We start from the raw sequence: 27,704 nt of genomic DNA, 5'->3' as shown, positions 1-27,704 counted from the left end.
GGAAAAGTAGTAGGAAATGTACAAGCGGGGAGACAGAGAGAGAGCAGATTGATGGAGAAGGGACGGAGAGAAAGAGAGAGAGAGAGATATATAAATAGAGAGAGGGAGGGGAGAGGGGGAGGGGGAGAGGGAGGGAGAAAGCTGGAGAAAAGGAGAACGAGAGGGAGAGAGAGGGAGAGGGAGGGAGAAAGGGGAAGAGATGGAGAACGAGGGGAAGAGAGAGAGGGAGGGAGGGGAGAGAGAGAGACAGACAGACAGACAGACAGACAGACAGACAGACAGACAGAGAGAGGGAGAGAGAGAAAATGTTCACAGAAAAACGAGGAGGAATTTAGTCCAGCAGGGTGGTGAATCTATGGAATTCATTGTGGAATTCCCTGCCACGGAGGGCAGTGGAGGCCAAATCACTGGATGGATTTAATAGAGAGTTAGATAGAGCTCTAGGGGCTAGTGGAGTTAAGGAATATGGGGAGAAGGCAGGCACGGGTTATTGATTGGGGACGATCAGCAATGATCACAATGAATGGCGGTGCGGGCTCGAAGGGGCGAATGGCCTCCTCCTGCACCTATTTTCGATGTTTCTATGTTTCTATGTTTCTATTGCCACGGACGGCTGTGGAGGCCGTCGCTGCTTTTTTTTAGCGGAGATGAATAAGTTCTTGATTAATATAAGGGCGTCAAAGGTGACGTGGAGAAGGTAGGAGGATGCAGTTGAGAAGGAAAAGAGATCAGCTATGATTGAATGGCGGAGTAAATCCGATGGGCCAAATGGTTTAATTCTGCTCCTATTTCTTACGGTGACGCGGGCAGATGGGACTGGTCGGCATGGGCAAGTTGGGCCGAAGGTCCTGTTTCCTTCCTGTGTGACAGTAAATAGGCAGGAGATTACTAAACATAATGTTCTGGTCTGGGGAGGGAGTGGACAGGCGACGTTTCGGGTCGGGACGCTTCATCTGTCTGAGACGCCGTCCGAAACGTCTTCAGTCCATTCCCTCCCCAGATGCTGCCTGAACCGCTGAGTTCCTCCAGCACTTTGAGGTTTGCTCAAGATTCCAGCACCTGCAGTTCCTTGGGTCAGCAGGTTGCAAATCGCCGGGGTTGGGGCTGGGACAAGGGATAGAACAGAAAGGGCGGGTTAAACACATGGAGAGGCGGCGGAGAGAAAAGCAGAGTGCAGAGTGTAAGAAAGGAATCAAAGAGGAAACACAGTCAGAAAAGGAATATACGAAGCAAATATATATAATTTCAACGAGATGATGGAATTACCGGGGGAGAGAAAGAAGGGGAGGACAAACCCAAGTCGGTAGAGAAAAACAATTTTAGCAGGACTATTTCATGACAAAGTTGGCACATTTTATCACTTGTTGCTTTTAGCCCAATTGAAAGCGCACGTACAAACTGTTTAAAGTAAAGCTCTTCCGAATAAAAATACTGATCATGCTTTTCAGTTGGCGGGTTAGAATCTGTATTCCCATTGTACATAGGTGCGTAGAACATAGAACAGTACAGCACAGGAACGGGCCACAATGTTTGTGCTCAACATGATGCTGACTGAGGGGTCTGAAGAAGGGTTTCGGCCCGAAACGTTGCCTATTTCCTTCGCTCCATGGATGCTGCTGCACCCGCTGAGTTTCTCCAGCATTTTTGTGTACCTATGATGCTGACTGATCTCATCTGTCTGCATCTGATCCACATCCCCCATTCCAGGCAAATGAATGTGCCTATCTAAAAGCTTCTTAAACGCCACTATCGTACCTGCCTCTACCACCATCATCTCTGGCACAAAAAAAACGCCCGCACATCTCCATTATATCCCCCCCCCCCCCCCCCCCCCCCCCTTCACCTTATACCTATGCCCTCTAGTGTTGGACACTTGTACCCTGGGGAAAAAAAGGTTCTGACTGTCTATCTTATCTACGCCTCTCATCATTACTTGTTGTTATTGGTGCTATGGTCAAATCAGATACACATGGAAATGCGGATACTGGTTTACAAAAACACACACAAACTGCTGGCGTGACTCAGCGGGTCAATGCTGCATCAGTCGCTGAGTTACTCCAGCACTGTGTGTGTTTTATTTTATTTTCATCTTTACAACTAGAGTCTTAAACCCCTGTCCCACGGTACGAGTTCATTCCACGAGTTCTCCTGATTTGCCCTGATTCGAACTCGGAGATTTGCGGTAATGGCCACTCGTCGGTACTCGGGGCTCTCGTGGACATTTTTCATCATGTTGAAAAATCTTCACGAGTCTTCCCGTGCTTACTTGCCGTTAGCGAGTCTTCCCCAGTGCCTGCCGAAAGAGTGTTTAGTTGTCATATGTACCGACAAGGGAGCAATGAAATTCTTACTTGCAGCAGCGCATCAGGCCTGTAAATGCAATACACGCAAATTATATATAATAAACGAAAACATATAATAACCTAATACTACAATATTAGTGCAAAAAAGTTCTTAGCGCAACCAAAGAGCGTCCATAGAAGTTCATAGTTGAGGTGAGCATCATAGAAAGTTGAACTGGTCGCGAGTGTTTCAACGTGTCACCATAGAAACTATCTGGTCGTCAACATTTGAGTTGAGGCATCATATTTTAAAATCCAACGATTTTGATTCCGCAATGTGTAGGAAGGAACTCCGGATGTTGGTTTACACCGAGCATTCACACAGAATGCTGGAGTATCTCAGCGGGGACAGGCAGCATCTTTGGAAAAGGTATGGACCCGACCCATTCCTTCTATCCAGAGATGCTGCCCGAGTCATATCTGTAAACAAGATCCCTCACTTCAGAGGGATTTCAACTGTCAAATGGGAGAACCGATGAATTTGGAGACACAATGAACTGCAGGTGCTGGGATCTTGAACTAAACACAAAGTGCTGGAGGAACTCAGTGGGTCAGACTGCGACTGTCAGTCTAGGGACACGGACGGACGGCGGTGCGGTTGTGAAAAGGGATCCCGACCCGAAACGTCGCCTGTCCGATCCCCCCACAGACGCTGCCTGCCCCTCTGAGTTCCTCCAGCACGTTGTGTGTTGAGGAGTTTGATCATTTGACCATTGAACCCTTCCAGGGCCGTTATAGCAACGCGTTTACGGTTGCATCACACGATGAAAGAGTGAACTGGCGAGTTAGCAACTAAACAACGAGCGGCAGTAAATCAAAAGTCTATTTAACATCCTGAGAATATATTAGAAACTCTAATAAGACGGCGGCAGGTGCGAGGTCGGGGGGTGGGAGGTCAATTTACAGAAAGACTGGGGGGAAAAAAACAAATGATGGATAATACGAGGGGTTAATGATAAAAATAGAAACAAGAATAAATAAATTGTGGGATTGGTGGAAGAATTGAAATACGAGGAGACATTTATAGACACAGAGATAGGTACAGAGATAGACACGGTGGTCAAATTTAAGTTGCTGGTTTCCATTGGTCAGTTAAGTACTGCAAGTGGGATACGTTAGCTGTGGCTTATTTATAATTTTCAATGTCATATATTTCTATAAATGAGACCAACTTCCTTCTGTAGTTGAGTAGTTTTCGGGCTGACCGGGTCTCTCCACAGTCGGGCCTCTGCTGCCCTCTGATGGCGGCCGCCGCAAGCGCAAGGAATCGGTGACGTGAGGACCATCCCGAGGAGGCGAGGTTTGCAAGTGATTGAAAAGTGATCTTGGTGCTTCAGCACCCAACCGCCTGAAGAGATTGTCAGCGGTGGTCAGCTTCGGCGACACTTCTTGCCAGTGCATGAAATTGTGTGTGTCTGTGTGTGTGTGTGTGTGTATGTTGGAGAGAGAGGAATGATATTATCCCGGGACTCTGCAGATGCTAGGGATTGAAACGGTGCAGGGAGGAAAAGTTGCAAAGGCGGTTGGACAGGAGTCGGCGAAGGAGAGGGATGTCACCAGGGCGGAGGAGTCTCACGGGGCTTCTTCGATCGAGCTGGAAATGCGGAGGAGAAATGTCCTTCCCCGGTCACCCCGCCAGGCTGGGTCATGGAGTTTGAATCTCACCCGTTTGGGCACCGGCAGAATCCGCGGCGTTGCATGGGAATCTTTTTGACACATTGGCACGAAGCGAGGGCTCGAAGCGGCTGAAGTTGGCGAAACCTACTTACATGGAGACGGCAGTCCTTCCAAGATGACTTTTGCGGAGTTTACCAATGAGAGCTTGGACGGGAACTGCTCCAACGCATCGGCTCTGAGCTATGCCGTGTTTCCCAATGATTCCATCACCGCCAACAGGTCGGGCCACTCGGACGGGTTGGATGTCAGCCAAGCGGTGGCCCTGGGCGTTATCCTCGGTGCCTTCATCCTGTTCGCCATTGTGGGCAACATCATGGTCATTCTGTCGGTGGCTTGCAACCGGCACCTGCAGACAGTCACCAACTACTTCATCATCAACCTGGCCATCGCCGACCTCCTCCTCAGCACCATCATCTTGCCTTTCTCGGCCAGCCTGGAGATCTTTGGCTACTGGGCTTTCGGGAGAATATTCTGCGATGTCTGGGCTGCCGTCGACGTCTTGTGCTGCACGGCCTCCATAATGAGCCTGTGTGTCATCTCCATCGATCGCTACATCGGCGTGCGCTACTCTTTACGCTACCCGACCATCATGACCGAAGTGAAGGCGGTGTGGATCCTCATTGTCCTCTGGGTCACCTCCATCGTGGTCTCGGTGGGTCCACTCTTGGGCTGGAAGGAGCCCGCCCCGGACGACGATACCATGTGCAACATCACCGAGGAGCCGGGATACGCCTTGTTCTCCTCTCTATTTTCCTTCTACCTGCCTCTCATGGTTATCCTGGTCATGTACTTCCGAATCTACGTGGTAGCCAGGCGGACTACCAAGAGCCTGGAGGCCGGGGTGAAGAGGGAGAGGAGTAAGACCATGGAGGTGGTCCTGAGGATTCACTGCAGGAGTGTGTTGGACGATTCCCACTCCAACTTCAAGAACAAGGGACATCATTTGCGCAGCTCCCTGTCCATGAGGCTCCTCAAGTTCTCCCGGGAGAAGAAAGCAGCCCAAACTCTGGGCATCGTGGTCGGCGTCTTCACCCTTTGCTGGCTGCCATTTTTCACCATCTTACCGCTGGGTAGGTAGACCAACCAGACAGCATCGTTTAGTGTCGCTGTAAGCCTGGAACCCGTGCACGGGCTCATCCCTCTCAACCCCAACCCCGTGGTTTATTTTCACTTTAATCCGCTTGCTCTTAGTAGGGAAGAGTTCATCTAAACTTCAACTGTCTAGGTGGGATCTCACTGTGTGTGGTACTCTCTGCCCGGTTCTAAAACCATTCTTGGCTTGTTTTCTTAGCTTGTTTTAATCTGGAATACTGGGGGTTGAGGGGAGACCTGATGGAAGTATCTACAATTATGAGAGGCATAGATAGGGTAGATAGCCAGAACCTTGTGCGGAGATTGGAGAGTATTAGCTCGAAGGGGAGGCTTGTTTTGGCTGGCGGTTGAGGAGAGACCTGAGAGAAGTATATAGGATCACGAGAGGCATGGGTAGAGTAGAAACTCCCCCCCAGGGTGGAAATAACAACCTAGAGGGTATAGCTTTAAGGTGAAAGAAACAAAGTTTAAGGAGATGTGCAGGTTAGTGTTTTACACAGCGGGTGGTGTAGGACTGGAACGCACTGCGTGTGGTGGAGGCAGATACCATAGTGGCACTTAAGAGGTTTTTATATCGGCACATGTATATGGGGGGAATGTGTGTGTGTGTGTGGGGGGTGGGGGGGGGGGGGGGTTATGGATCACACGCAGGCACATGAGATTAGTTTGTCTTGGCATCATGTTACACAAACATTGGGGGACGACGTGACTGTTCCCGCGCTGTACTGTGTTCTATGTTCTATGCTCCCACGATACATGTGTTTTGCTGCCAAATATTCTAGAGTCCGCCACCAGACAAGCTACACAGGGTGCAGGGAGGATTCACGGGGAAGTACCCAGGTGTCGCTGGTTGGGCAGGCTAGCACTTTATTCCTTGAAAAGCAGAGGGGCGAGGGGTGATCTTATAGAGGTATACAAGATAATGCGATTAGGGTCCATATTACAGTATTTTTCCCAGAGTTGGGGAATCGAGAACCAGGGGACATAAATAGGTTTAAGGTGAGGGGGAGGAGGGGAGGTGTAATACGAACCTGAGGGGTAACTATTTTACACAGTGGGTGGGTGTATGGTCGAGCAGTGGAGGAGGAAGTTGAGGCAGGTACTATCATAACGTCTAATAGATATTTGGAGAGGTACTTGTATATGCCAGGTTTGGATGGTCATGGGCCAAGCGCGGGCAGTGGAACTAGTGTAGCTGGAGCATGTTGGTCAGACTGGGCAAGTTGGGCTGAATGGCCTGTTTCCGCGCTGTCTGACTGGTCATTCACTATCCAATCATTCCTCTTGTAAGTTCATGTCATAGGAGCAGAATTCGGCTATTCGGCCCATCGAGTCTATTCTGCCATTGAATCATGGCTGATCTACCTTTCCCTCTCAACCCCTACATATACCTTCTTCCCATAACTGTGTGCACTGTTACTAATGAAGAATCTGTCAATCACCACTTAAAAACATATCCAATGACTTGTCCCCCACGACCTTTGTGGCATGAATACCACGTTTCTGCTCGCTGTGCGTTTAACTCGGGAGACTTCGTGAATAACTCGGGAAAGTGAGACAGGCCCTTAACTCTGCAACTATTTGCTGTTTGTTAACCCGCGCAACACGCCGAAGTACATATACCCAAGATAAACACAAAATGCTGGAGTAACTCAGCGGGTCAGGCAGCATCTCTGGAGAGGAGGAATGGGTGGCGTTTCGGGTCGAGACCCTTCTTCAGACCCAGATTAAACTATTAGCGCCAGACACCTCTGCAGACAGGTGTATATCCCGCTCATTCACTAGGCCACTCCCGCCCTCACACCGCCAATATTATCGCCAGATCGCACCCTCGCCCCGCGGCTTGGGAACGTTGCGCTTTTTCTGCCTGGCTATTTATTTGGATGTACTCGCTGACTTCGGTTCGTGCGGTTCTCAAGCAAGCGATGAAAGTGCCCCAGCAAGTACTCGCCTTCCAACTTTCCAAAACCACATCCCCCTCATTTGCTCGACTTTCCCACATAAATCAGAGTTGATGTTGTTGGGAAATGTCTGACTTCTTGCTCTGACGCTCCATGGAGATTATTTCACCGCGGCGAGAATCGGCGCTCCTCGAAATTGACAAGATAATGAGGCGATTCGTTTTAGAGGTCCTGCAGTCAAACTGTTAAATATAGAACTGCACACAGCGCACGAAAGGGTTCTTTAAACCACCGCTACGCTGATCATAATGTTAGACCAATTAGTTAAACAAATCTCCTCTGTCTGTACGTAATCCCATCTCCTTCCATTCCCCGTCTGTCCATGCGCCTGCGTAAACGCTTCTTAAATATCGCTATCATATCTACTTCGTCAGTTGTGTAAGAAGGAACTGCAGATGCTGGTTTACACCGAAGATAGACACGAAATGCTGGAGTAACTCAGCGGGTCAAGAAGTATCTCTGGAGAGAAGGAATAGCTGACGTTTCGGTTCGAGACCCGAAACGTCGCCTATTCGTTTTCTTCAGAGATGCTGCCTGAGTACCGCTGAGTTACTCCAGCATTTAGTGTCTATCTAGTCGATCATTTGCCCCGCTGTCCCTTCCAGGCAGCTATCACCCTCTGTGTAACAGAACTTGCCCGGTAAATCTTTAAGCGTGCAGGGAGGAACTGCAGATGCTGGTTTAAACCGAAGATTGCCACAAAAAAACTGGAGTTACTCAGTGGGACAGACAGCATCCCTGGAGAGAAGGAATGGGTGACGTTTCGATTCGAGACTCTTTACATTCTAAGCGTCCGCCTTTCACCTTTATTTGACATTTCCCTCCTGGGAAAACGGCCGTGACTATCTATCCTATCTATGCCTCTCGTAGTTTTATGACAATTCATTAGGTATCCCCTCACCTCGAATCATTCAGAGAAAGCCAAGTTAGTCCAGCCTCTCTTTACAGCTAATATTCTCGAAGCCAGGAACCGTCCTGATAAAATGTGTGGAAAGGAACCGCATAGAATTGGTTTACACCGAATATAGACACAAAGGTACTGAAGAAGGGTTTCGTCACGAAACGTTGCCTATTTCCTTCGCTCCATAGATGCTACCGCACCAGCTGAGTTTCTCCAGCATTTTTGTCTACCTTCGATTTTCCAGCATCTGCAGTTCCTTGTTGAACATAGACACAAAGTACTGGAGTAACTCAGCGGGCCAGGCAGCATCGCTGGAGAAAAAGGATGGATGACACTTCGGCTCGGAACCCTTCTTCAGGCTGAAAGTAGAATGGAGGGAACTGGAGGTAAGAAAAAGCCAAAACAAATCAGGGCCGACAACAGGTGACCAAGAAAGGGTGAAGCCCACAATGGCCCATTGTTGGCTGGAGAAGAGGCGATAACGAAGGGGTACACGGATACGGATATAAATGCTGTCTAACCCGCTGAGTTACTCCAGCACTTTGTGTCTATCTACCGTCCCGATAAAGCCTATTTTGCAGCCTCGCCAAAGCCTCCACAACCGTCCTTCAATGCGGTGACCAAAAATGCACACAATTCTCCAAACGTGGCAGATCCAGCTCTATACACTGAAACATTAGTACATTGAATACAGCTGCAGTATTTGGCACTCGCCGACCCCCAACCCCCGTTGATTCCTTTCCCCACAGTGACACGACAGCGACAGCGATGCAGTTTGTAGTGACCTGGGTTCAATCCCGGGCTCCGGCGCTGTGAGAAACTTGGTCCTCTCTCTCTGGTCTTGTGTGTGTTCTTCCCACGACGCTAATAATTGGGCGGATCGGTAGGTTAATTGATCGCTGCCTCAAGCATGTTTAGTGAGTGGTAGAATCTGGAGCGAGTTGAAGGGAATGCGAAAAATATCGATTTAAGTGGAAAAGACGCTAGTTGTGGGGACGGGCTAAAGAGAACATAGACTCGTGGGCCTTTCCTTTTCTCCCGAGATACTGCCTGACCCGCAGAGGTACTTTAGCATTCTGTGTCTATCTTTCCGACATTGGACCTACTCTGGCGCTTATGTGACTCCAGATCCGCGACATCTTTCCCGAGGGACATAAGATCATAAGTGATAGTAGCAGGATTGGGCCATTGGGCCCATCAAGTCTACTCCGCCATTCAAACATGACTGATCTACCTGTCCCTCCTCATCCCATTCTCCTGCCGCCTCCTCGCCATAACATTGCAAGCCCTCCGTAGGATACGACGGGGCTCTGTTCCTGAGAACTGTTGCTAACCCCATTGGGTAATGTTGGGAAATGCGACAGCCCTGTAGTGCTTTATTTCGCAGTCCAACTATTGGCAATATGCCGTTAAACCAAGGAAACAGGCCCTTCGGCCCACCGAGTCCATGTCAGCCATCTATCACCCGTTCACACTAGTTCCATGTCATCCCATCATTCGGCTTTCTTTGCAAGATGTAATGATGTTGTAGTTTAGTTTAGAGATGCAGCAAGGGAACAGGCCCTTCGGCCCACCGAGTCCATGTCAGCCATCTATCACCCGTTCACACTAGTTCCATGTCATCCCACTTTGTCATCCACTCCCTACATACTACTGATTGCAACGTTTAAGAAACAATTGGACGGGTACATGGGTAGGACAAGTTTGGAGGGAAATGTCAGAGGGCGGTGAATCTGTGGAATTCTTTGCCACAGAAAGCTGTAGAGGCAAATTTAGTGGGTATTTTTAGGGCAGAGAGAGATATCAGAGATATGACTTCGGTGGTGGGAAAGATGCTGGAGTCAATTATTAAAGATATCATTATGGGGCATTTGAAACATAGAAAATAGGTGCAGGAGGAGGCCATTTGGCCCTTCGAGCCAGCACCGCCATTCATTGTGATCATGGCTAATTGTCCCCAATCAATAACCTGTGTCTGCCGTCTCCCCATATCCCTTGATTCCACTAGCCTCTAGAGCTCTATCTAACTCTCTCTTAAATCCATCCAGTGATTTGGTCTCCACTGCCCTCTGTGGCAGAGAATTCCACAAATTCACCATTCTCTGGGTGAAAAAGTTTTTTCTCACCTCAGTCTTAAATCGCCTCCTCATTCATTACTCTAAGACTGTGACCCCTGGTTCTGGACTCGCCCAACATTGGGAACATTTTTCCTGCATCTAGCTTGTCCAGTCCTTTTATAATTTTATATGTTTCTATAAGATACCCCCTCATCCTTCTAAACTCCAGTGAATACAAGCCTAGTCTTTTCAATCTTTCCTCATTTAACAGTTCCGCCATCCCAGGATCAATCTCATGAACCTATGCTGCACTGCCTCAATCACAAGGTGTCCTTCCTCAATTAGGAGACCAAAACTGTAGGCAATACTCCAGATGTGGTCTCACCAGAGCCCTATACAACTGCAGAAGAACCTCTATACTCCTATACTGACATCCTCTTGTTTTGAAGGCCAACATTCCATTAGCTTTCTTCACTGCCTGCTGCACCTGCACGCCAACTTTCAGTAACTGGTGTACAAGGACACCCTCCTTACCTAACCTGACCCCATTGAGATAATAATCTGCGCCCTTGTTTTTGCCACCAAAGTGGATAACCTCACATTTATACATATTATACTGCCACGCATTTTGATAGCAGTAAAAGGATTAGTCCAAGTCAGATTTATGAAAGGGAAATCATGCTTGACTAATCTTCTGGAATTTTTTGAGGATGTGACAAGTAAAATGAACTGTCATATGAGGAAAGATTGAAAATGACGAGGCTTGTATTCACTGGAGTTTAGAAGAATGAGGGGGGATCTTATAGAAACATATAAAATTATAAAAGGACTGGGCAGGCTAGATGCAGGAAAAATGTTCCCAATGTTGGGCAAATCCAGATCCAAGGGCCACCGTCTTAAAATAAAGGGGAGGCTATTTAAGACTGAGGTGAGAAAAAACTTTTTCACCCAGAGAGTTGTGAATTTATGGAATTCCCTGCCACAGAGGGCAGTGGAGGCCAAATCACCGGATGGATTTAAGAGCGAGTTAGATAGAGTTCTAGGGGCTAGTGGAATCAAGGGATATGTTGAGAAGGCAGGCACGGGTTATTGATTGGGGACGATCAGCCATGATCACAATGATTAGTACTGGTGTCAGAAGTTATGGGGATAAGGCAGGAGAATGGAGTTCGGAGTGTGAGATAGATTGGCCATGGTTGAATGGTGCAGTAGACTAGATGGGCCGACTGGCCTAATTCTACTGCTATTCCTTATGACCTTATGACATGGGCCAAACACAGACAGGTGGGACTAGTGTAGATGGGACATGTTGGGGTGCATGGGTAAATTAGACCGAAGTGCCTGTTTCCACACCGTATGACAATGACTATGACCCTGGGGGCAATTTACGGAGGCCAATTAACCTCCAAACCCGCACGTCTTTGGGATGTGGGAGGAAACCGGAGCACCCGGAGCACAGGGGAAACATGCAAACTCCACAAAGACAGCTCCCCAAGGTCTCTGCCGCTGTGAGGGAGCGGCGCTGCTGTGCCGCCTTACTAAGTTATAGTAGGCAAACTGTTATCTATACCCAGTATTGTCTGTGGTGTCCATTGAGTTGAGGACAAGTTTCTTTCGAGTTTTCTCACAACATAAGGTGCCTGCAGTAGTGTACAGCTGTAGAGTTGCTGCCTTGCAGCGCCAGAGAACCGGGTTCGATCCTGACCATGGGTGGTGTCTGTACGGAGTTTGTACATTCTCCCCGTGACCTGTGTGGGTTTTCTTTGGAAGCTCCGGTTTTCCCCCACACTCCAAAGACGTACAGGTTTGTAGGTATAATGTAAATTGTTAATTGGTGTGTGTGGGGTAGTGTTAATGTGCGGGGATCGCTGGTTGTTGGTGCGGATTTGGTGGGCCGAAGGGCCTGTCTCCGCGCTGTATCTCTAAACTACATACGGGCTCTGTATATGTTAGGTTTCATAACCTGGGATCTTTTGTGTAAAAATCCAGTTGTTTTGTAGTGAACGTTGCAATTGTTTCCAAATTAGCAAATGTATTTTATTACTTGAATTGGAAATCGCAGCTGCCATGGTGGGATTCAGTTGGGATTTAGATTGATGCTTGTCATGTAACTTAATCACCTCTTGGAGTTTAATAGTGGGAGTTTCAGTTTTATAACAATGGTTCAATGGTGCTTTATTGTTGCATGTGTAAAGTGCAAAAGCACAGTGAAATTATTTTCTTACAAACAATCCAGTAGAGTATCATCATGCCACACCGGATTAGCCACCACGTACAGGAACAGTCCATTGAGCCAGTCTGCGCTCAGTTTCAGTTTAGTTTATTGTCACGTGTACCGAGGTACAGTGAAAAGCTTTTGTTGCGTGCTAACCAGTCAGCAGAAAGACAATACATGATTACAATCGAGCCATTTACAGTGTACTGATAAGGAAATAAGGGCAAGGTAAAACCAGCAAATTCTGACAAGGATAGTCCGAGGGTCACCGATGAGGTAGATAGTAGTTCAGCACTGCTCTCTGGTCGTGCTCTATCCCGCACGAGGAACTGGAAGCAAACCGGAGATAACCACCCTGGAGGTCCTGCTTTTCAGCACTTTTCCGAGCTCTCTAAAGTCATGCTTCAGAATATTCATCCCATTCTTTCTGACATAGTATGTGCCGACATGCACTACAACTTCCAGCTGTTCGCCTTTGCCCTTGAGGATTTTCTGCACTCTGTCCATGACATCCTGGATCCTGGCACCAGGGAGGTAGCACACCATCCTCGAATCCCATCTGTTGCCACAGAAACCCCTGTCCGTACCTCTCACAGTGGAGTCTCCAACTACCACAGCATTGCCCAACGTCGGCCTCTTTGGATTTGGCTCAACAGCACTTTTTATCTGCCCCCATATCTGCCTTCCGCAAAGACCGCTTCCTCCGTAACTCCCTTGTCAATTCTTCCATTCCCTCCCGTACCACCCCCTCCCTGGGCACTTTCCCTTGCAACCGCGAGAGATGCAACACTTGTCCCTTTACCTCCCCCCTCGACTCCAGTCAAGGACCCAAGCAGTCGTTCCAGGTGCGACAGAGGTTCACCTGCATCTCCTCCAACCTCATCCATTGCATCCGCTGCTCTAGATGTCAGCTGATCTACATCGGTGAGACCATGCGGAGGCTGGGCGATCACTTCGCCGAACACCTCCGCTCGGTCCGCAATAACCAACCTGACCTCCTGGTGGCCCACCACTTCAACTCCCCCTCCCATTCCCCATCCAACCTCTCTGTCCTGGGTCTCCTCCATGGCCAGAGCGAGCAACACCGGAAATTGGAGGAACAGCACCACATATTCCGCTTGGGGAGTCTGCATCCTGCGGGCATGAACATTGAATTCTCCCAATTTTGTTAGCCCTTGCTGTCTCCTCCCCTTCCTCAGCCCTCGGGCTCCTCCTCCTCCTTTTTCTTTTCTATTCCCCGACACCCCCTATCAGTATGAAGAAGGGTTCCGGCACGAAACGTTACCTATTTCCTTCGCTCCATAGATGCTGCTGCACCCGCTGAGTTTCTCCAGCATTTTTGTGTACCTTCTCTTTTGCACTACCTTAGGTGTAACAATCTTACCGTAGGACTCATCAAGGAATGACTCAGCTTCTCAGACGAACCTGAGGTCATCCACTTGCTTCTCCAGTTCCCCAACACGGTCCTTCAGGAGCTCTACCTGGATGCACTTCTCACATTTGTAGCAGCCAGAGGCACCAGCGGTGTCCTTGACCTCCCACATACTGCAAGCATCACATTGAATCAACTTGCTTGACATCTCCTTCTTTCATTTGGCGTGGCGGTCCTCCCTCAGCCTCCGAGCCAATGACCCTCACAGCCACTCCCTAAGAGCAGCCTTGCTCATATTGACTGATAAATTGACAAATTTACGAATTAACAAACCAAATTCCTCAGTTTTAAACTGTTTTTCACTTGTGACTTACTCACCTTCCCCACGGGCTTCAGCCAACCAGTTCTTCTCCCTGCTTCTCTCTGTTGCTACTTATTCAAACTCCACGTAAACTCTGTGCTAAGTCTAGCTGCCTTTTGGCGCTCTTTTTCAACTATTTGCCCCCTCTGACTCACCTCTGACTATCTTCCACACGGGGCTTCAGCTAATCAGTTCTTCTCCCTGCTTCTCTTTGTTGCTGCTTGTTCAAACTCTTGTTCAGCTCTGTGCAATGTATAGAACAGCACACTAAGTCGATATGTATCAAGGTACAGTGACAAGCTTCTGTTGCGTGCTATCCAGTCAGCAGAAAGACAATACATGATTAGAATCGAGCATGAGATGCCATTTTTGGTGCCGTTTTGCCATCACAGCTGCAGCTGGCCACAAAGGCCCATTGCAGCCGCATCCTCCATTCCGGTCATCCCATGAACCATCGCCCTTCTCCATGCACAGCCATCTTCTGAAGAAGGATCTGAAGAAGAGTCTCAACCCTTCTCTCCAGAGATGGTGCCTGTCCCGCTGAGTTACTCCAGCTTTTTGTGTAAGGTTTGATGGTTATTTCTGTGACAGAATGTCTGGTCCAATGGTGCTTTATGGTCACATCTGTAAATGCACAGTGAAATTATTTTTTTCCCCCCATGTGTTTCGTGGAGCTGTTGTAATATACGCATACCAAATAAGTTTGCAGACGACATAGAAGTTATCTGTGTGGTTAACAGTAAGAGATAACAATTTACACCACAGGATTAATCAGTTTGGCAGAACTGCGTTAACTGAATCCATAATTCAGTTCTACTGCAGTTCTACTGCAGTTGTACAGGGTCTTGGTGAGACAACACCTGGAGTATTGCGTACAGTTTTGGTCTCCAAATCTGTGGAAGGACATTATTGCCATAGAGGGAGTGCAGAGAAGGTTCACCAGACTGATTCCTGGGATGTCAGGACTGGCTTATGAAGAAAGACTGGATAGACTTGGTTTATACCCTTTAGAATTTAGGAGATTGAGAGGGGATCTTATAGAAACTTATAGAATTCTTAAGGGGTTGGACAGGCTAGATGCAGGAAGATTGCTCCCGATGTTGGGGAAGTCCAGGACAAGGGGTCACAGCTTAAGGATAAGGGGGAAATCCTTTAAAACCGAGATGAGAAGAACTTTTTTCACACAGAGAGTGGTGAATCTCTGGAATTCTCTGCCACAGAGGGTAGTCGAGGCCAGTTCATTGGCTATATTTAAGAGGGAGTTAGATGTGGCCCTTGTGGCTAAGGGGATCAGAGGGTATGGAGAGAAGGCAGGTACGGGATACTGAGTTGGATGATCAGCCATGATCATATTGAATGGCGGTGCAGGCTCGAAGGGCCGAATGGCCTACTCCTGCACCTAATTTCTATGTTTCTATGTTTCTATAAGATCATAAGTAATAGCAGCAGAATTAGGCCATTCAGCCCATCAAGTCTACTCTGCCATTCAATCATGGCTGATCTATCTCTCCCACCTAAGTCTTCTCCCCATAACCTCTGACACCCACAATCCAGCAGTGCACAGTATGAGGTATCTTTAGCTCTTGTTCCCCTGGGGGTGCCTCCTGCAGCCGACCTTGAGGGCATGGAAGGTAAAACTCCGCCGGTTATTCTCACCGGGCCCTTTGTCCAGCATCCGCCATCATCCTCCATCCTCCTCTCTGAATCCCGGTCATCAGGGGCAAGCAGAGGCTGAGCTCAGCAGATTCCCTTTAACTTTAATACATTTTGCCCAGTGGATTCCAATCAATCTCTATAGTCTCATTCATGCAGAAGAATAAATGTATTTCTCCGAAACAGTTTTGTTAAATTGCTTCACAACAGGAGCCAGTCCTATTTTCCTAATCTGGCATAAATATGATAGACCAACGTACAAAAATATGGTAGTATTATTTCAATAGAACTTACTGTACATCAAGCTACATTAAGTCTACACAGCAGGAGCGAAAGTAACTGAAATTTCTTGCTGAAACAATCATGGTTTGATTTAACCCATTTGTATCAATTGTGGCAGCCACTTTTGTAGGAAGGGCTTTTTATAAAAGTTGTCCACGGAAATTCCAGGCAACAATAACCTCCTGTATATAAGAGCAGAGGGCTGCATGAAATGCCCCCTTTCTGTTATTTGAATTGCTCTGTCAGTATTCTTTTACCTTTGAGGCATGGGATCAAACCTAGCTCAGGAACAAGGCGGCTCAGTGGCGCAGGGGTAGAGTTGTTGCCTTACAGCAGCAGAGACCCAGGTTTGATTCAGACTACAGGTGCTGTCAGTACAAAAATTGTAAGTTCTCTCTGTGACTGGGTGCGTGTTCTCCAGGTGCTCCAGTTTCTTCCCGCATTCCCAAGACTTGTGGGTTTTTGTAGGTTTATTGGTTTCTATAAATTGTCCCAAGTGTGTATAGGATAGAATGAGTGCACGGGTGATTTTGGTGGGCGTGGACCCAGTGGACTGAAGGGCCTGTTTCCACGCTTTATGTCTGAACTAAACTAAATAAAATAAACACCTATACAGGCTTAGTTTTGTTTTGTTATACACATAGTGGAATAACACATGTGTTATAACACATAGGAGTAGAATTGTGTGTTCAGTCTCTTCGTATACTCCCTGTACACCCTTGACTGCGTGGTCCCGTACAACGGCAATCTGATTCTGAATTTTGCCAATGATGCCACCCTTGTCAATCTAATCTGGTCCCTTCACACTAATGCAGTGATAAAGAGGGTGCTTCAGCATATTTAACTTCTTGGGCACCTGAAAAGATTCTATAGGTCAACAAGGATTCTATTGAACATCTACAGATGCACGCCAGAGAGTATTTTGGCAGGATGAATTGAGTCATAGAGTGATACAGTGTTGAAACAGGCCCTTCAGCCCACTTGCCCACTACAGCCAACATGCCCTGGCTACACTAGTCCAACCTGGCTGCGTTTTGTTCATATCCCTCCTAACCTCTCCTCTCCATGTACCCATCTCGGTACTCATCTCGGTACCAAAGGACCGAGATGAGAAGATCATTTTTTACACAGAGAGTGGTGAATCTGTGGAAATCTCTGCCACAGAGGGTAGTTGAAGCCAGTTCATTGGCTATATTTAAGAGGGGGTTAGATGTGGCCCTTGTGGCTAAAGGGATCAGGGGGTATGGAGAGAAGGCAGGGATGGGATACTGAGTTGGATGATCAGCCATGATCTTATCGAATGGCGGTGCAGGCTCGAAGGGCCGAATGGCCTACTCCTGCACCTATTTTCTATGTTTCTATTTCCTAAACATTGGGATCGTCCCAATCTCAACTAGCTCCTCTGGCAGCTTGTTTCATACATCCATACAAAAGCTATCCCTCGGATTCCTACTAAATATTTTCCCCTTCATCTTAAACCTGTGTCATCTGGTCCTCGATTCCCCTACTCTGGGCAAGAGACTGTGCATCTACCTGACCTATTCCTCTCATGAGCTTATACACCTCGATAGGATCACCCCTTATCTTCCTGTGCTCCAAGGAATAGAGTCCCAGCCTACTCAACCCCTCCCTACAGCTCACACCCTCCAGTCCTGGCAACTTCCCTGTAAATCTTCTCTGAACCCTTTCCAGCTCGACAACATCTTTCCTATAACATGGTGCCCAGAACTGAACACAATGTTCTAAATGTGGCCCCACCTACGTCTTATACAACTGCAATATGACTTCCCAACTTCTATACTCAATACTCTGACTGATGAATCTCAGATTGGGATGGCAACTATTGTGCTCTTGACCACTTGAATCATCACCCCACACCCCCCTCCCCACACCCCCCTCCCCTACCCCCCTTCCCCACACACCCCCTCTCCCACACCCCTCACATCCCCCTCCCCACACCCCCACCAACCCACCCCCACACCCCCTCTCCCCCACATCCCCCCCATATACCCCCCCCCGCACAACCCCCCTTCCCCACACCCCCCTCCCCTACACCCCACCTCCCCCACACCCCTTCCCCCTCCCCAGAGTGGTGGAACATTGCTTTGGGGAACGGGTTGCGTTGGGGGAACAGATGAGTGGTGGAATATTGCGTTGGGGAACGGGTTGCGTTGGGGGGACCAGGCCTCCCGTGTGACTTGGACCCAACGGGTCCCACTTAGTCTAGTAAACTATAAATGCAACACATTTGTTCAAAGTCTGTCATTTTCCTGTGCCTATAGGCAATCCCGCGTAATTCAACAATCTTATCTTATGATCATCACTCTGTTCAGTTGGTGGAGAAGTTTGTTCTTCCCTCACTGAATATCAACACTTTGGAAATTGTAAGGATTGGGAGGTGGAGATGTGTCGACAGCAAGTGTTTTTAGCTTATAATATCAAGGGGCACCAGGAAGATGGAAAATGGATAGTTAGGCCCATAGTTCGGCCCATAGTTAGGGCCATAGTTCATAGTTCAGAGAACAAAGGGGGTGACAATACACATCTGAGAAAATAAGTTCCTGCAGGTGATTCTCTGGCCGAAATGTTGCCCATTCCTTCACTCCATAGATGCTGCCTCACCTGCTGAGTTTCTCCAGCATTTTTGTCTACCTCTGGCCATGACTGGTTAGATATAAAGGAAGCAAGTGTAATTCCACCTTGCTGACAAAGGTTGCAAGAGGCAGGTGTGATTAATCTTGTGATAAGAAACGGCTGGAACGTGAAGGGCAAGGAGAGATAGTACATCTTCATCATAAATAAAATGTTAGGTTTGATCAGAGCTATTTTGGTTCTGATCTGAGTGCAGAGACCCAGTGAGATTGGTGGTTCTGGGATAGATGGACATGTTTTTGGGAAATATACAGCACCATCAAGAATTGGAGAGGCAAGGGAGCTTAGTGAAACAGGGAACGGCAGAAGCTGGTTTGCACAAAAGGACACAAAATTCCTGGAGTAACTCAGCGGGTCAGGCAGCTTCTCTGGAGAACATATGTGTAGGAAGGAACTGCAGATGCTGGTCTAAACCGAACATAGATACTAAAAGCTGGAGTAACTCAGCGGGACAGGCAGCATCTCTGGAGAGAAGGAACAGCTGACTTTCCAGGTCAAGACCCTTCTTCAGACGAAGCGTCTCGGCCTGAAAGGTCACCCATTCCTTCTCTTCAGAGATGTTGCTTTCCTGCTGAGTTACTCGAGCATTTTGTGTCTTTCTCTGGATAACATAGATGGTGGCATCTCCAAAGGAGGGTCCCAACCGGAAACATCACCAATCAATGTTCTCCAGAGATGCTGCATGACCCGCTGAGATACTCCAGCACTTTGTGTCCAAGGTAGATTAGAGCTGGCGGAGTCGGACTATAGAGGCAAATGTTTTGTTTTGAGGAGATGATGTTGGATTTGAAGGAGCGGAGAGCAATGTCTTCATAAATAGAACTCTTGGCAATATCTTATGTGCTGGCCAGAAGCTGAAGTTATGTAGTCATTAGCTTAGTAGAAATATGGTCAAGGGAATAGGAAGTGGGTCTCTTGGATTAGATGCATTCAGAGGAAACATGAATGGACAGAGAAGAGAGACTTACAAGGCATTGTAGCCCGGTCATTCAATCGTGGCTGATCTTTATCTTTCTCCTAACCCCATTCCCCTGCCTTCTCCCCATAACCTCTGTCACCCGTACTAATCAAGAATCTATCTATCTCTGACTTGGCCTCCACAGCCTTCTGTGGCAAAGAATTCCACAGATTCACCAACGTCTGACTAAAGAAATGTCTCCTCATCCCCTTCCTAAAAGAACGTCCTTTAATTGGAGGCTATGACCTCTAGTCCTAGACTCTCCCACTAGTGAAAACATCTTCTCCGCATCCATTCTAACCAAGCCTTTCACTATTTTGTGTGTTTCAAGGAGGCCTTCCCCCCTCATTCTTCTAAACTCCAGCGAATACAGACCCAGTGCCGACAATGGCTCATCACTGGTTAACCCACTCATTCCTGGGATCATACTTGTAAATCTCCTCTGGACCCTCTCCAGAGCCAGCACGTCCTTCCTCAGATATGGTGCTCATAATTGCTATTCAATCTACTGTCAATAACTGTTCCGGCCTGTGTGAAAGTCCAGAACCACTGCACCGTGTTTGGCTTTAACTAACTTCTGACCTGAACTAACCAGCAACACGTTGAAGCAAATTGCTCTCACTTGCACCACAAATTTCTGAAGTAAATTGGAATCGCCAATAAATGATTGTCTTGCTATCAACGTCCATACAATGTGAAGAAACAAGAGGGCTGGAACGGGCGGGGTTCTTTAAGGTAACTTTGCGCAGTGGGATAGAGTAAAGGGCAACAAAAGAGGGAGGCACGGTGGTGCAGGGGTAGTATTGCTGCTTTACAGCGCCAAGGGCCCGGGTTCGATCCTGACTGCGGGTGCTGTCTGTATGGAATTTGTACGTTCTCTCTGTGACTGTGTGGGTTTTCTCCAGGAGCTTCGGTTTCCACCCACACTCCAAAGATGTAGGTTTGAAGGCTAATTGGCTTGGTAAAATTGTAAATTGCACGTGGTGTGTGTAGGATAGTGTTAGTGAGCAGGGATCGCTGGTCGGCATGGGCTCGGTGGGCTGAGGGGATAAACTAAACTAAACTAAAATACTGGAGCAACTCGGGTGTCATTTTGGGTCATAACCCTTCTTCAGACTGAAGAGGGGTCCCGACTCGAAACATCACCTACTCCTTTTCTCCAGAGATGCTGCCTAACCTGCTGAGTTACTCCAGCACGTTGTGTCTTACCTCATACTGTACACTGCTGGATTGTGAGTGTCAGAGGTTATGGGGAGAAGGCAAGAGAATAGGGTTAGGAGGGAGAGATAGATCAGCCATGATTGAATGACAGAGTAGACTTGATAGGTTGAATGGCCTAATACTGCTGCTATTACTTATGATCTTATGGATTCAGTTAACGCTATTCTGTCAAACTGATTAATCCTGTGGTGTAATTGTTACCTCTCACTGTTAACCACACAGATAACTTCTATGTCGTCTACAAACTTCTTTGGTATGCATATATTACAACAGCTCCATGAAACACATGGGGAAAAAAACAAATTCACTGTGTGTTTGCAGATGTGACTATAAACACCATTGAACCAGACATTCTGTCACAGAAATAACCATCAAACCTTACACAAAAGCTGGAGTAACTCAGCGGGACAGGCAGCATCTCTGGAGAGAAGGAACGGGTGACGTTTCGGGACCCAACCCTTCTTCAGATTTAGCATTCAGGATCTCGACCCAAAACATCACCCATTCCTTCTCTCCAGAGATGCTGCCTGTCCCGCTGAGTTACTCCAACATCTTGTGTCTATCTACGGTTAAACCATCATCTGCAGATGTTCCTTCCAACATCAAATCTTACACTCCGCTTCCGACTACCGCCAGATTTGGATCCAATTTCCCTTTCTTCCTTGCATCACATGGGCTTTTATTTTTCAATTAGTCCATCACGTGGAATATGTTGTAAAGCTTTGCTGGAATCGATACATTGCCCTGAGCAGGACTCAGCAGGACTCAAAGAACTCAATTACGTTGGTCAGGGTTCCCCAAACAAATGCATGCTGACTAGTCTGAAGAAGGGTTTCGGCCTGAACCTCCTTCGCTCCATAGATGCTGCTGCACCCGCTGAGTTTCTCCAGCATTTTTGTGTACCTATCCCTGCTTAATGTCTGCTTTTCTACATGAACGTTTACATAGATTTTTAGCATCGATTCCAATAATTTGCCCATTAAAATTAACCTGCTAGTAATGATTAAATTTACGACTCCGCGGGTCAGGCAGCATCTCTGGGGAAAAGGAATAGGAGACATTTCGGGTTCAGACCCTTCTTCAGAAACATCACCTCTCCAGAGATGCTGCCAAACCTGTTGAGTTACTCCAGCTTTTTGTGGCTATCTTTGGAGTAAACCAGCATCTGCAGCTCCTTCCTACACATTATTAAATCCATCTTTTTTTTAAAACAATGAGACAACAAAGGCAGTCCTTCAATTCTCCTTTAGCTGCCAAGATCAATCTCAGAAACTATGATTACAATGTCCACAATTTCCTTCCTTGCTTCTTGTGGTATATCTCATTTAGCCTGACAATTTATCTACCTTCAAAGAGGTGAACCCTTTAATACTCCCTCTGTTCCAATACTTATCCCATGCATATTTCAAATACCCTCCTCAACTGCAGTCATTATCAACCCCCACCTAATTTGAAATTACAGCTGTGAAATATTTCACTAGAACATTTCCCACACCCTTCAGTGCAACAGACAGATTAAGTATGTGGTCCTTCATGGGCATTATTCTTTCCTTGGTTATCGTCCCTCTTTAAAAAATATTTTGATTGTTTTATCGTGTTCTCTTCTGTGTTTCTCTAAAGTTCATAAATTCATGTTATAGGAGCCTTGGCTCACACACAGCCTTCTGTGGCAATGAATTCCGCAGATTCACCACCTTCTGACTAATGAAATGCCTTGTCATCTTTCTAAAAGTCCTTTTATTCGGAGGCTATGGCCTCTGGTCCTAGACTCTCCCACCAGTGGACACTCCATATCCACACTATCCAGGTCTTTCATTATCGCAAGTGCGACCAAACCGGAAGCGGGGGCCGCGTGGAGGTCGAGTGATCCCGTACAAGTTGACGTGAAGTTCGAGCGAAGTCCGCGGGAAGTTCGCACGTGACATACGGCGTCAAGACGCTGCGTACGGCGTCGAGACGCTGCGTACGGCGTCGAGGCGTTGCCGCGCCGAATTTTTGGACAGTGTCAGTTTTTTGGAGCCCCGCGCGATGTCGGGACCAGCTCCGCACAACTCCATACGGCTCTGGCGATCAAAGTGGGACCGGCCCCGCAAGGCCGTACGGCTCAAGCGACCACGTTAGGTTGCGCTTGCCGCATGCAGTCGCATGCTCGTGGGACAGGCCCTTTACTTTTGCAAAATCAATTCTCAGCCGAGTAAAACTTGCCATGTCCCAGCTCAGCACCTTTGGGACTGCACAGTGGCACAGTGGTAGATTTGTTGCCTTACAGCACCAGAGACCTGGGTTCGATCCTGACTACGAGTACTTGTCTGTACGGAGTTTGTACAATATCCCTGTGACCTTGTAGGTTTTCCCTGGGTGCTCCAGTTTCCTCCCACACTCCAAAGACGTACAGGTATGTAGGTTAATTGGCTGCAGTAAATTTGTAAATTAAGGTAGTGCTATTATACGGGGATTGGTGGCCAGTGTGGACTCAGTGGGCTGAAGGGTCTGTTTCCGTGCTGAATCACGAAACAAAAACTAAACTAAACCTCAGTTAAATCGACCTGAATTGTTATCCACCCCCACAGTGCTCTCCCACTGACACTCCTTCTACTTGCCTGGTTTCATTAGTTAAAACTAAATCCAGAAAATAAATTGCACACCCCTACCTCTTGCTAAAAATTTGCTAAATTGAAGCTGTCCTAAATGCAGTAAATGAATTCTGCATGCACTGTAACTTTCACCCTGATTATCACGGTGGCACGGTGGTGCAGCGGAAGAGTTGCTGCCTTACAGGGCTGGAGATGCGAGTTTGATACTGACTACGGGTGCTGTCTGTACAGAGTTTGTACGTTCTCCCCTGACCTGTGTGGGTTTTCTCTGAGATCTTCAGTTAGTGAGGAAGGACATTCTTGCTTTTGAGGGAGTGAACTGTAAGTTCACAAGGTTAATTCCTGGGATGGCTGGACTGACATATGTTGAAAGAATGGAGCGACTGGGCTTGTATACACTGGAATTTAGAAGGATGAGATGGGATCTTGTTGAAACATACAAGGTTATTAAGGGATTGGACACGCTATAGGCAGGAAACATGTTCCTGAAGTTGGGGGAGTGCAGTACCAGCGGCCACAGTTTAAAAATAAGGGGTGGGCCATTTGGAACGGAGCTGAGGAAATACTTTTTCACCCAGTTGTGAATCTGTGGAATTCTCTCCCTCAGAAGACAATGGAGGCCGATTCTCTGGATGCTTTCAAGAGAGAGTTAGATAGAGCTCTTAAACAGTCATGGGATATGGGGAGAAGGCAGGAATGGGGTACTGATTGGTGATGATCAGCCATGATCACAGTGAATGGCGGCGCTGGCTCGAAGGGCCAAATGGCCTACTCCTGCACCTACTGTCTATAGTCTCCTCCCACACTCCAAAGACGTACAGGTTTGTAGGTTAGTTGGCTTGGTGTATGTGTAAATTGTCCCTAGTGTGTGGGCCGAAGGGCCTGTTTCCACGCTGTATCGCTAAACTAAACTAAACTATCGCAGAATCATGGAATTGCACAGCACAGAAACAGGTCCTTCAGTCCATCATATCCATGCTGACCTTTTTGATCAACTACCCTCAGCCCACACGCCCCATATTCCTTCTATACTTTGCCAATTTAAGTGCCTGCCTAAATTTCCCTTAAATGTAGTGTTTGTCTCTGGCTCTGCCTCCTCTGGCAGCAACCACTCTTCACATAACCCCTCAATTCCCTATTAACACAATTTCCTCTCACCTTAACCCCATGTCTTCTTGGTTTTCCTTCGTAGGGAAAATGATCCTGACCTTTATCCCTATTTATCTATGCCTCTTCAGGAGTTATGGAATCAGGGCAGCAGCTAGTTATTTCAAAAGGCATCCAGTCTTCAAAGATAACCATGTGACCTCACCACAGTAATCGAACAGATACATTGTCCATAAGAATGCAGCTACCAGTTCACAGTAGGAGGTTATGGGCCTGTCCCACGTAGGCTATTCTTTAATAATAATATTAATGGATGGGATTTATATAGCGCCTTTCTAATACTCAAGGCGCTTTACATCGCATTATTCATTCACTCCTCAGTCACACTCGGTGGTGGTAAGCTACTTCTGTAGCCGCAGCTGCCCTGGGGCAGACTGACGGAAGCGTGGCTGCCAATCTGCGCCTATGGCCCCTCCGACCACCACCAATCACTCACACACATTCACACACATTCACACACAGGCAAAGGTGGGTGAAGTGTCTTGCCCAAGGACACAACGACAGTATGCACTCCAAGCGGGATTCGAACCGGCTACCTTCCGGTTGCCAGCCGAACACTTAGCCCATTGTGCCATCTGTCGTCCCTTTAGGCGACTACAGGCGACTGGGCTAACGCCACATGGTCGCTGGGGTGTTGCCTGTATGGTTGTGAGTAGTCTCTTCAGTTGCTCAAAGAGTCGTAGCGTCTTTCTGGTCGTCGCTGGATTTTCAGCATGTTGAAAATGTTTCGGAGACAATCGGCGACAGAGTGTTTGACGCCAATGAGCGTAGCATGACTTCTCCTGACGTGGGTGCTGTCGTGGTTGTCGCAGGTTAACGTAGGTTGTCGCCAGGTGACGTAGGTTGTCGTCGGTGCTGGCTTTGTTTTTTTTTGTGGTTAAAGTATGAATCCATTTCAAATTTTATGTCAAAGGGGGATCCAGTCGCCTGTTTTTCGGCGACCTGTTACGACTATGACAGTCGCCGGCAGTCACCTAAAAATAGCCTAAGTGGGACAGGCTCTTAAGTAAAGAGATTTGTTTTGGAAACTGACAAGGCAAATCTCATAGGCAACTAACACGTGATATGTGTTAGAAAAAATGTAATGTGAAAATGATGTTTTAAGTTCATTAAAACTAGCCAATGGATGTGGAATTTTCGGATATTCTGCCATTCTATCCACACAAAAGAATACAATAAATAAATACTCATGTGTAGGAAGGAACTGCAGATGCAGATTTACACTGAAGTTAGACACAAAATGCTGGAGTAACTCTGTGGGTCAAGCAGCATCTCTGAAGAAAAGGAATAGGTGTTGTTTCAGATCGAGACCCTTCTTCAGACTCCAGACATGAATAATGTTTCTGATGTTGGGGGAGTTCAGAACCAGAGGTCACAGTTTAAGAATAAGAACATTTAGGACTGAGATGTAGAAAATCTTTTTCACCCAGAGAGTTGTGGAATCCTCTAGAACAGAAGACAGTGAAGGCCGATTCACTGGATGTTTTCAAGAGAGAGATATAGCTCTTCGGGCTATATCTAATCGAGGGATATGGAGAGAAAGCAGGAACGGAGTACTGATTTTGGATGATCAGCCATGATCATATTGAATGGCGGTGCTGGCTGGAAGGGCTGAATGGTCTACTCCTGCACCTATGTTGTACATTTCTATGTTTCTAATTATTCATGTTAATCGACATTTATTCAACTTGTTCATTTATGATCTATGGAAAAATTAGTTTTCTAAAACAGAAGCTGCAGACTATTTGTATGCCGATCAGATCATCTGTCAGTCCCCTTCACTTCAGGAAAACAAACCAGGCCCATCCATGTGTAGGAAGGAGCTGCAGTTGCTGATTTATACTGACGATAAACACAAAGTGTTGGAGTAGCTCAACGGGTTAGAAATTCGGGTCAGAACCTTTTTTCGGACCATCTGAAGAAGGGTTCCGACCTGCAACTGTCACACATACTTTATCGACGAGCCTATCCATAGGTAGCGGGCAGGTGCTATAGACCTGCACAGGAAGGTAGATGCTCCCGCCCCCACGAGTCTCAGGCAGATGGGGCTCGTCAGCCTGGGAAGGCAGTCCATCTAGGAGAGGCAAAACTCTGATTTAAAACCTCCACTGCCTTGTGGCCATATCCAGGCATGGAAACGGCTCCAGGAGTAAACCACAAGAAAATCTGGAGTCGGAGCCCCTAAGGCAGTTCGTCGTTGTCTACAACCTCGCTCTGGCAGCTTCTGCGACGGCGCTGGTGCCAAACTGTAACGGCCCTGCTGTTCCTTTGGATCGATCAGCGACGTGGAGAGGGGGGACGTGCTGCATGGGCAACAGCCTGTCATCCATATGACATCGCCCAGGCTTGCATCCGACCAGGATGCATCACCCATGGTCAGTCATGACCGAGGGGGGCCTATCCGTATTCTCCTCATAACTAAAGTCCTCCAGGAAATGTGTTGGTCATAATTCATACGGTCTAGGAGCAGAATTAGGCCATTCAGCCCATCATGTCTACTATGCCATTCAATCATGGCTGATCTATCTCTCCCTCCAAACCCCATTCTCCTGCCTTCTCCCCATAACCCCTGACACCCTGTACTAATCAAGTATCTTCCAAGACATGTATCCAATTCTCTTACGGGACTTAAAATCAAATCTCCTGCCATCATTCAGGCCATGTATTCCATCGCAGATGTAGAGCTTTGACAATAATAGGTGTCAAGTCCCATAACACTGGAGAAGAGTAAAGTCTGAGAATGCTATATTGTTCGCATCACCCTTGGAAAATGTTGACTGACTTTATTTTACACTTTAGACTTTAGAGATACTGCGCTGAAACAGGCCCGTCAGCCCACCAATCCACGCCGACCAGTGATCACCCCGTACACTAACACTACCCTACACACCAGGGACAATGTTTACAACTTACCGTAGCCAATTATCCCACACACCAATACGTCTTTGGAGTTTGGGAGGAAACCTGAGCACCCAGAGAAAGCCCACGTGGTCACAGGGAGAACATACAAACTCCGTACAGACAGCACCCGTAATCAGGATCAAACCCGGGTCTCTGATGCTATAAGGCAGCAATTCTGTCGCTGTGTCACCGTGCCAACTGGATTACGGTGAATATTGGAAAATACTTTTGTTAATTTTTACTGAAATGTTTATCTATGTAGAACAATAGGGCTTTGATTCTTCCTCCCTGATGTGCA

The 27,704-nt window shown here is 47.4% G+C and overlaps 1 protein-coding gene across 1 annotated transcript in view; it reads left to right on the top strand.

Moving 5' to 3' along the window:
* Positions 1-3,571: 3,571 nt before the first annotated feature.
* adra1d (adrenoceptor alpha 1D) overlaps positions 3,572-27,704 on the top strand; it is a 32,270-nt gene continuing 8,137 nt past the window's right edge. Inside the window, exon 1 of the mRNA XM_033035419.1 lies at positions 3,572-5,089. Within this exon, the coding sequence (XP_032891310.1) occupies positions 4,135-5,089 (955 nt within the window). The 5' untranslated portion in view covers positions 3,572-4,134. The remainder of the gene's footprint in view (positions 5,090-27,704) is intronic.

Source organism: Amblyraja radiata, chromosome 1 (genome assembly GCF_010909765.2).
Source record: "Amblyraja radiata isolate CabotCenter1 chromosome 1, sAmbRad1.1.pri, whole genome shotgun sequence".
Taxonomy (NCBI): domain Eukaryota; kingdom Metazoa; phylum Chordata; class Chondrichthyes; order Rajiformes; family Rajidae; genus Amblyraja; species Amblyraja radiata.
Note: the sequence above shows the minus strand (reverse complement) of the source record. Positions and strands in the feature narration are given on the sequence as shown.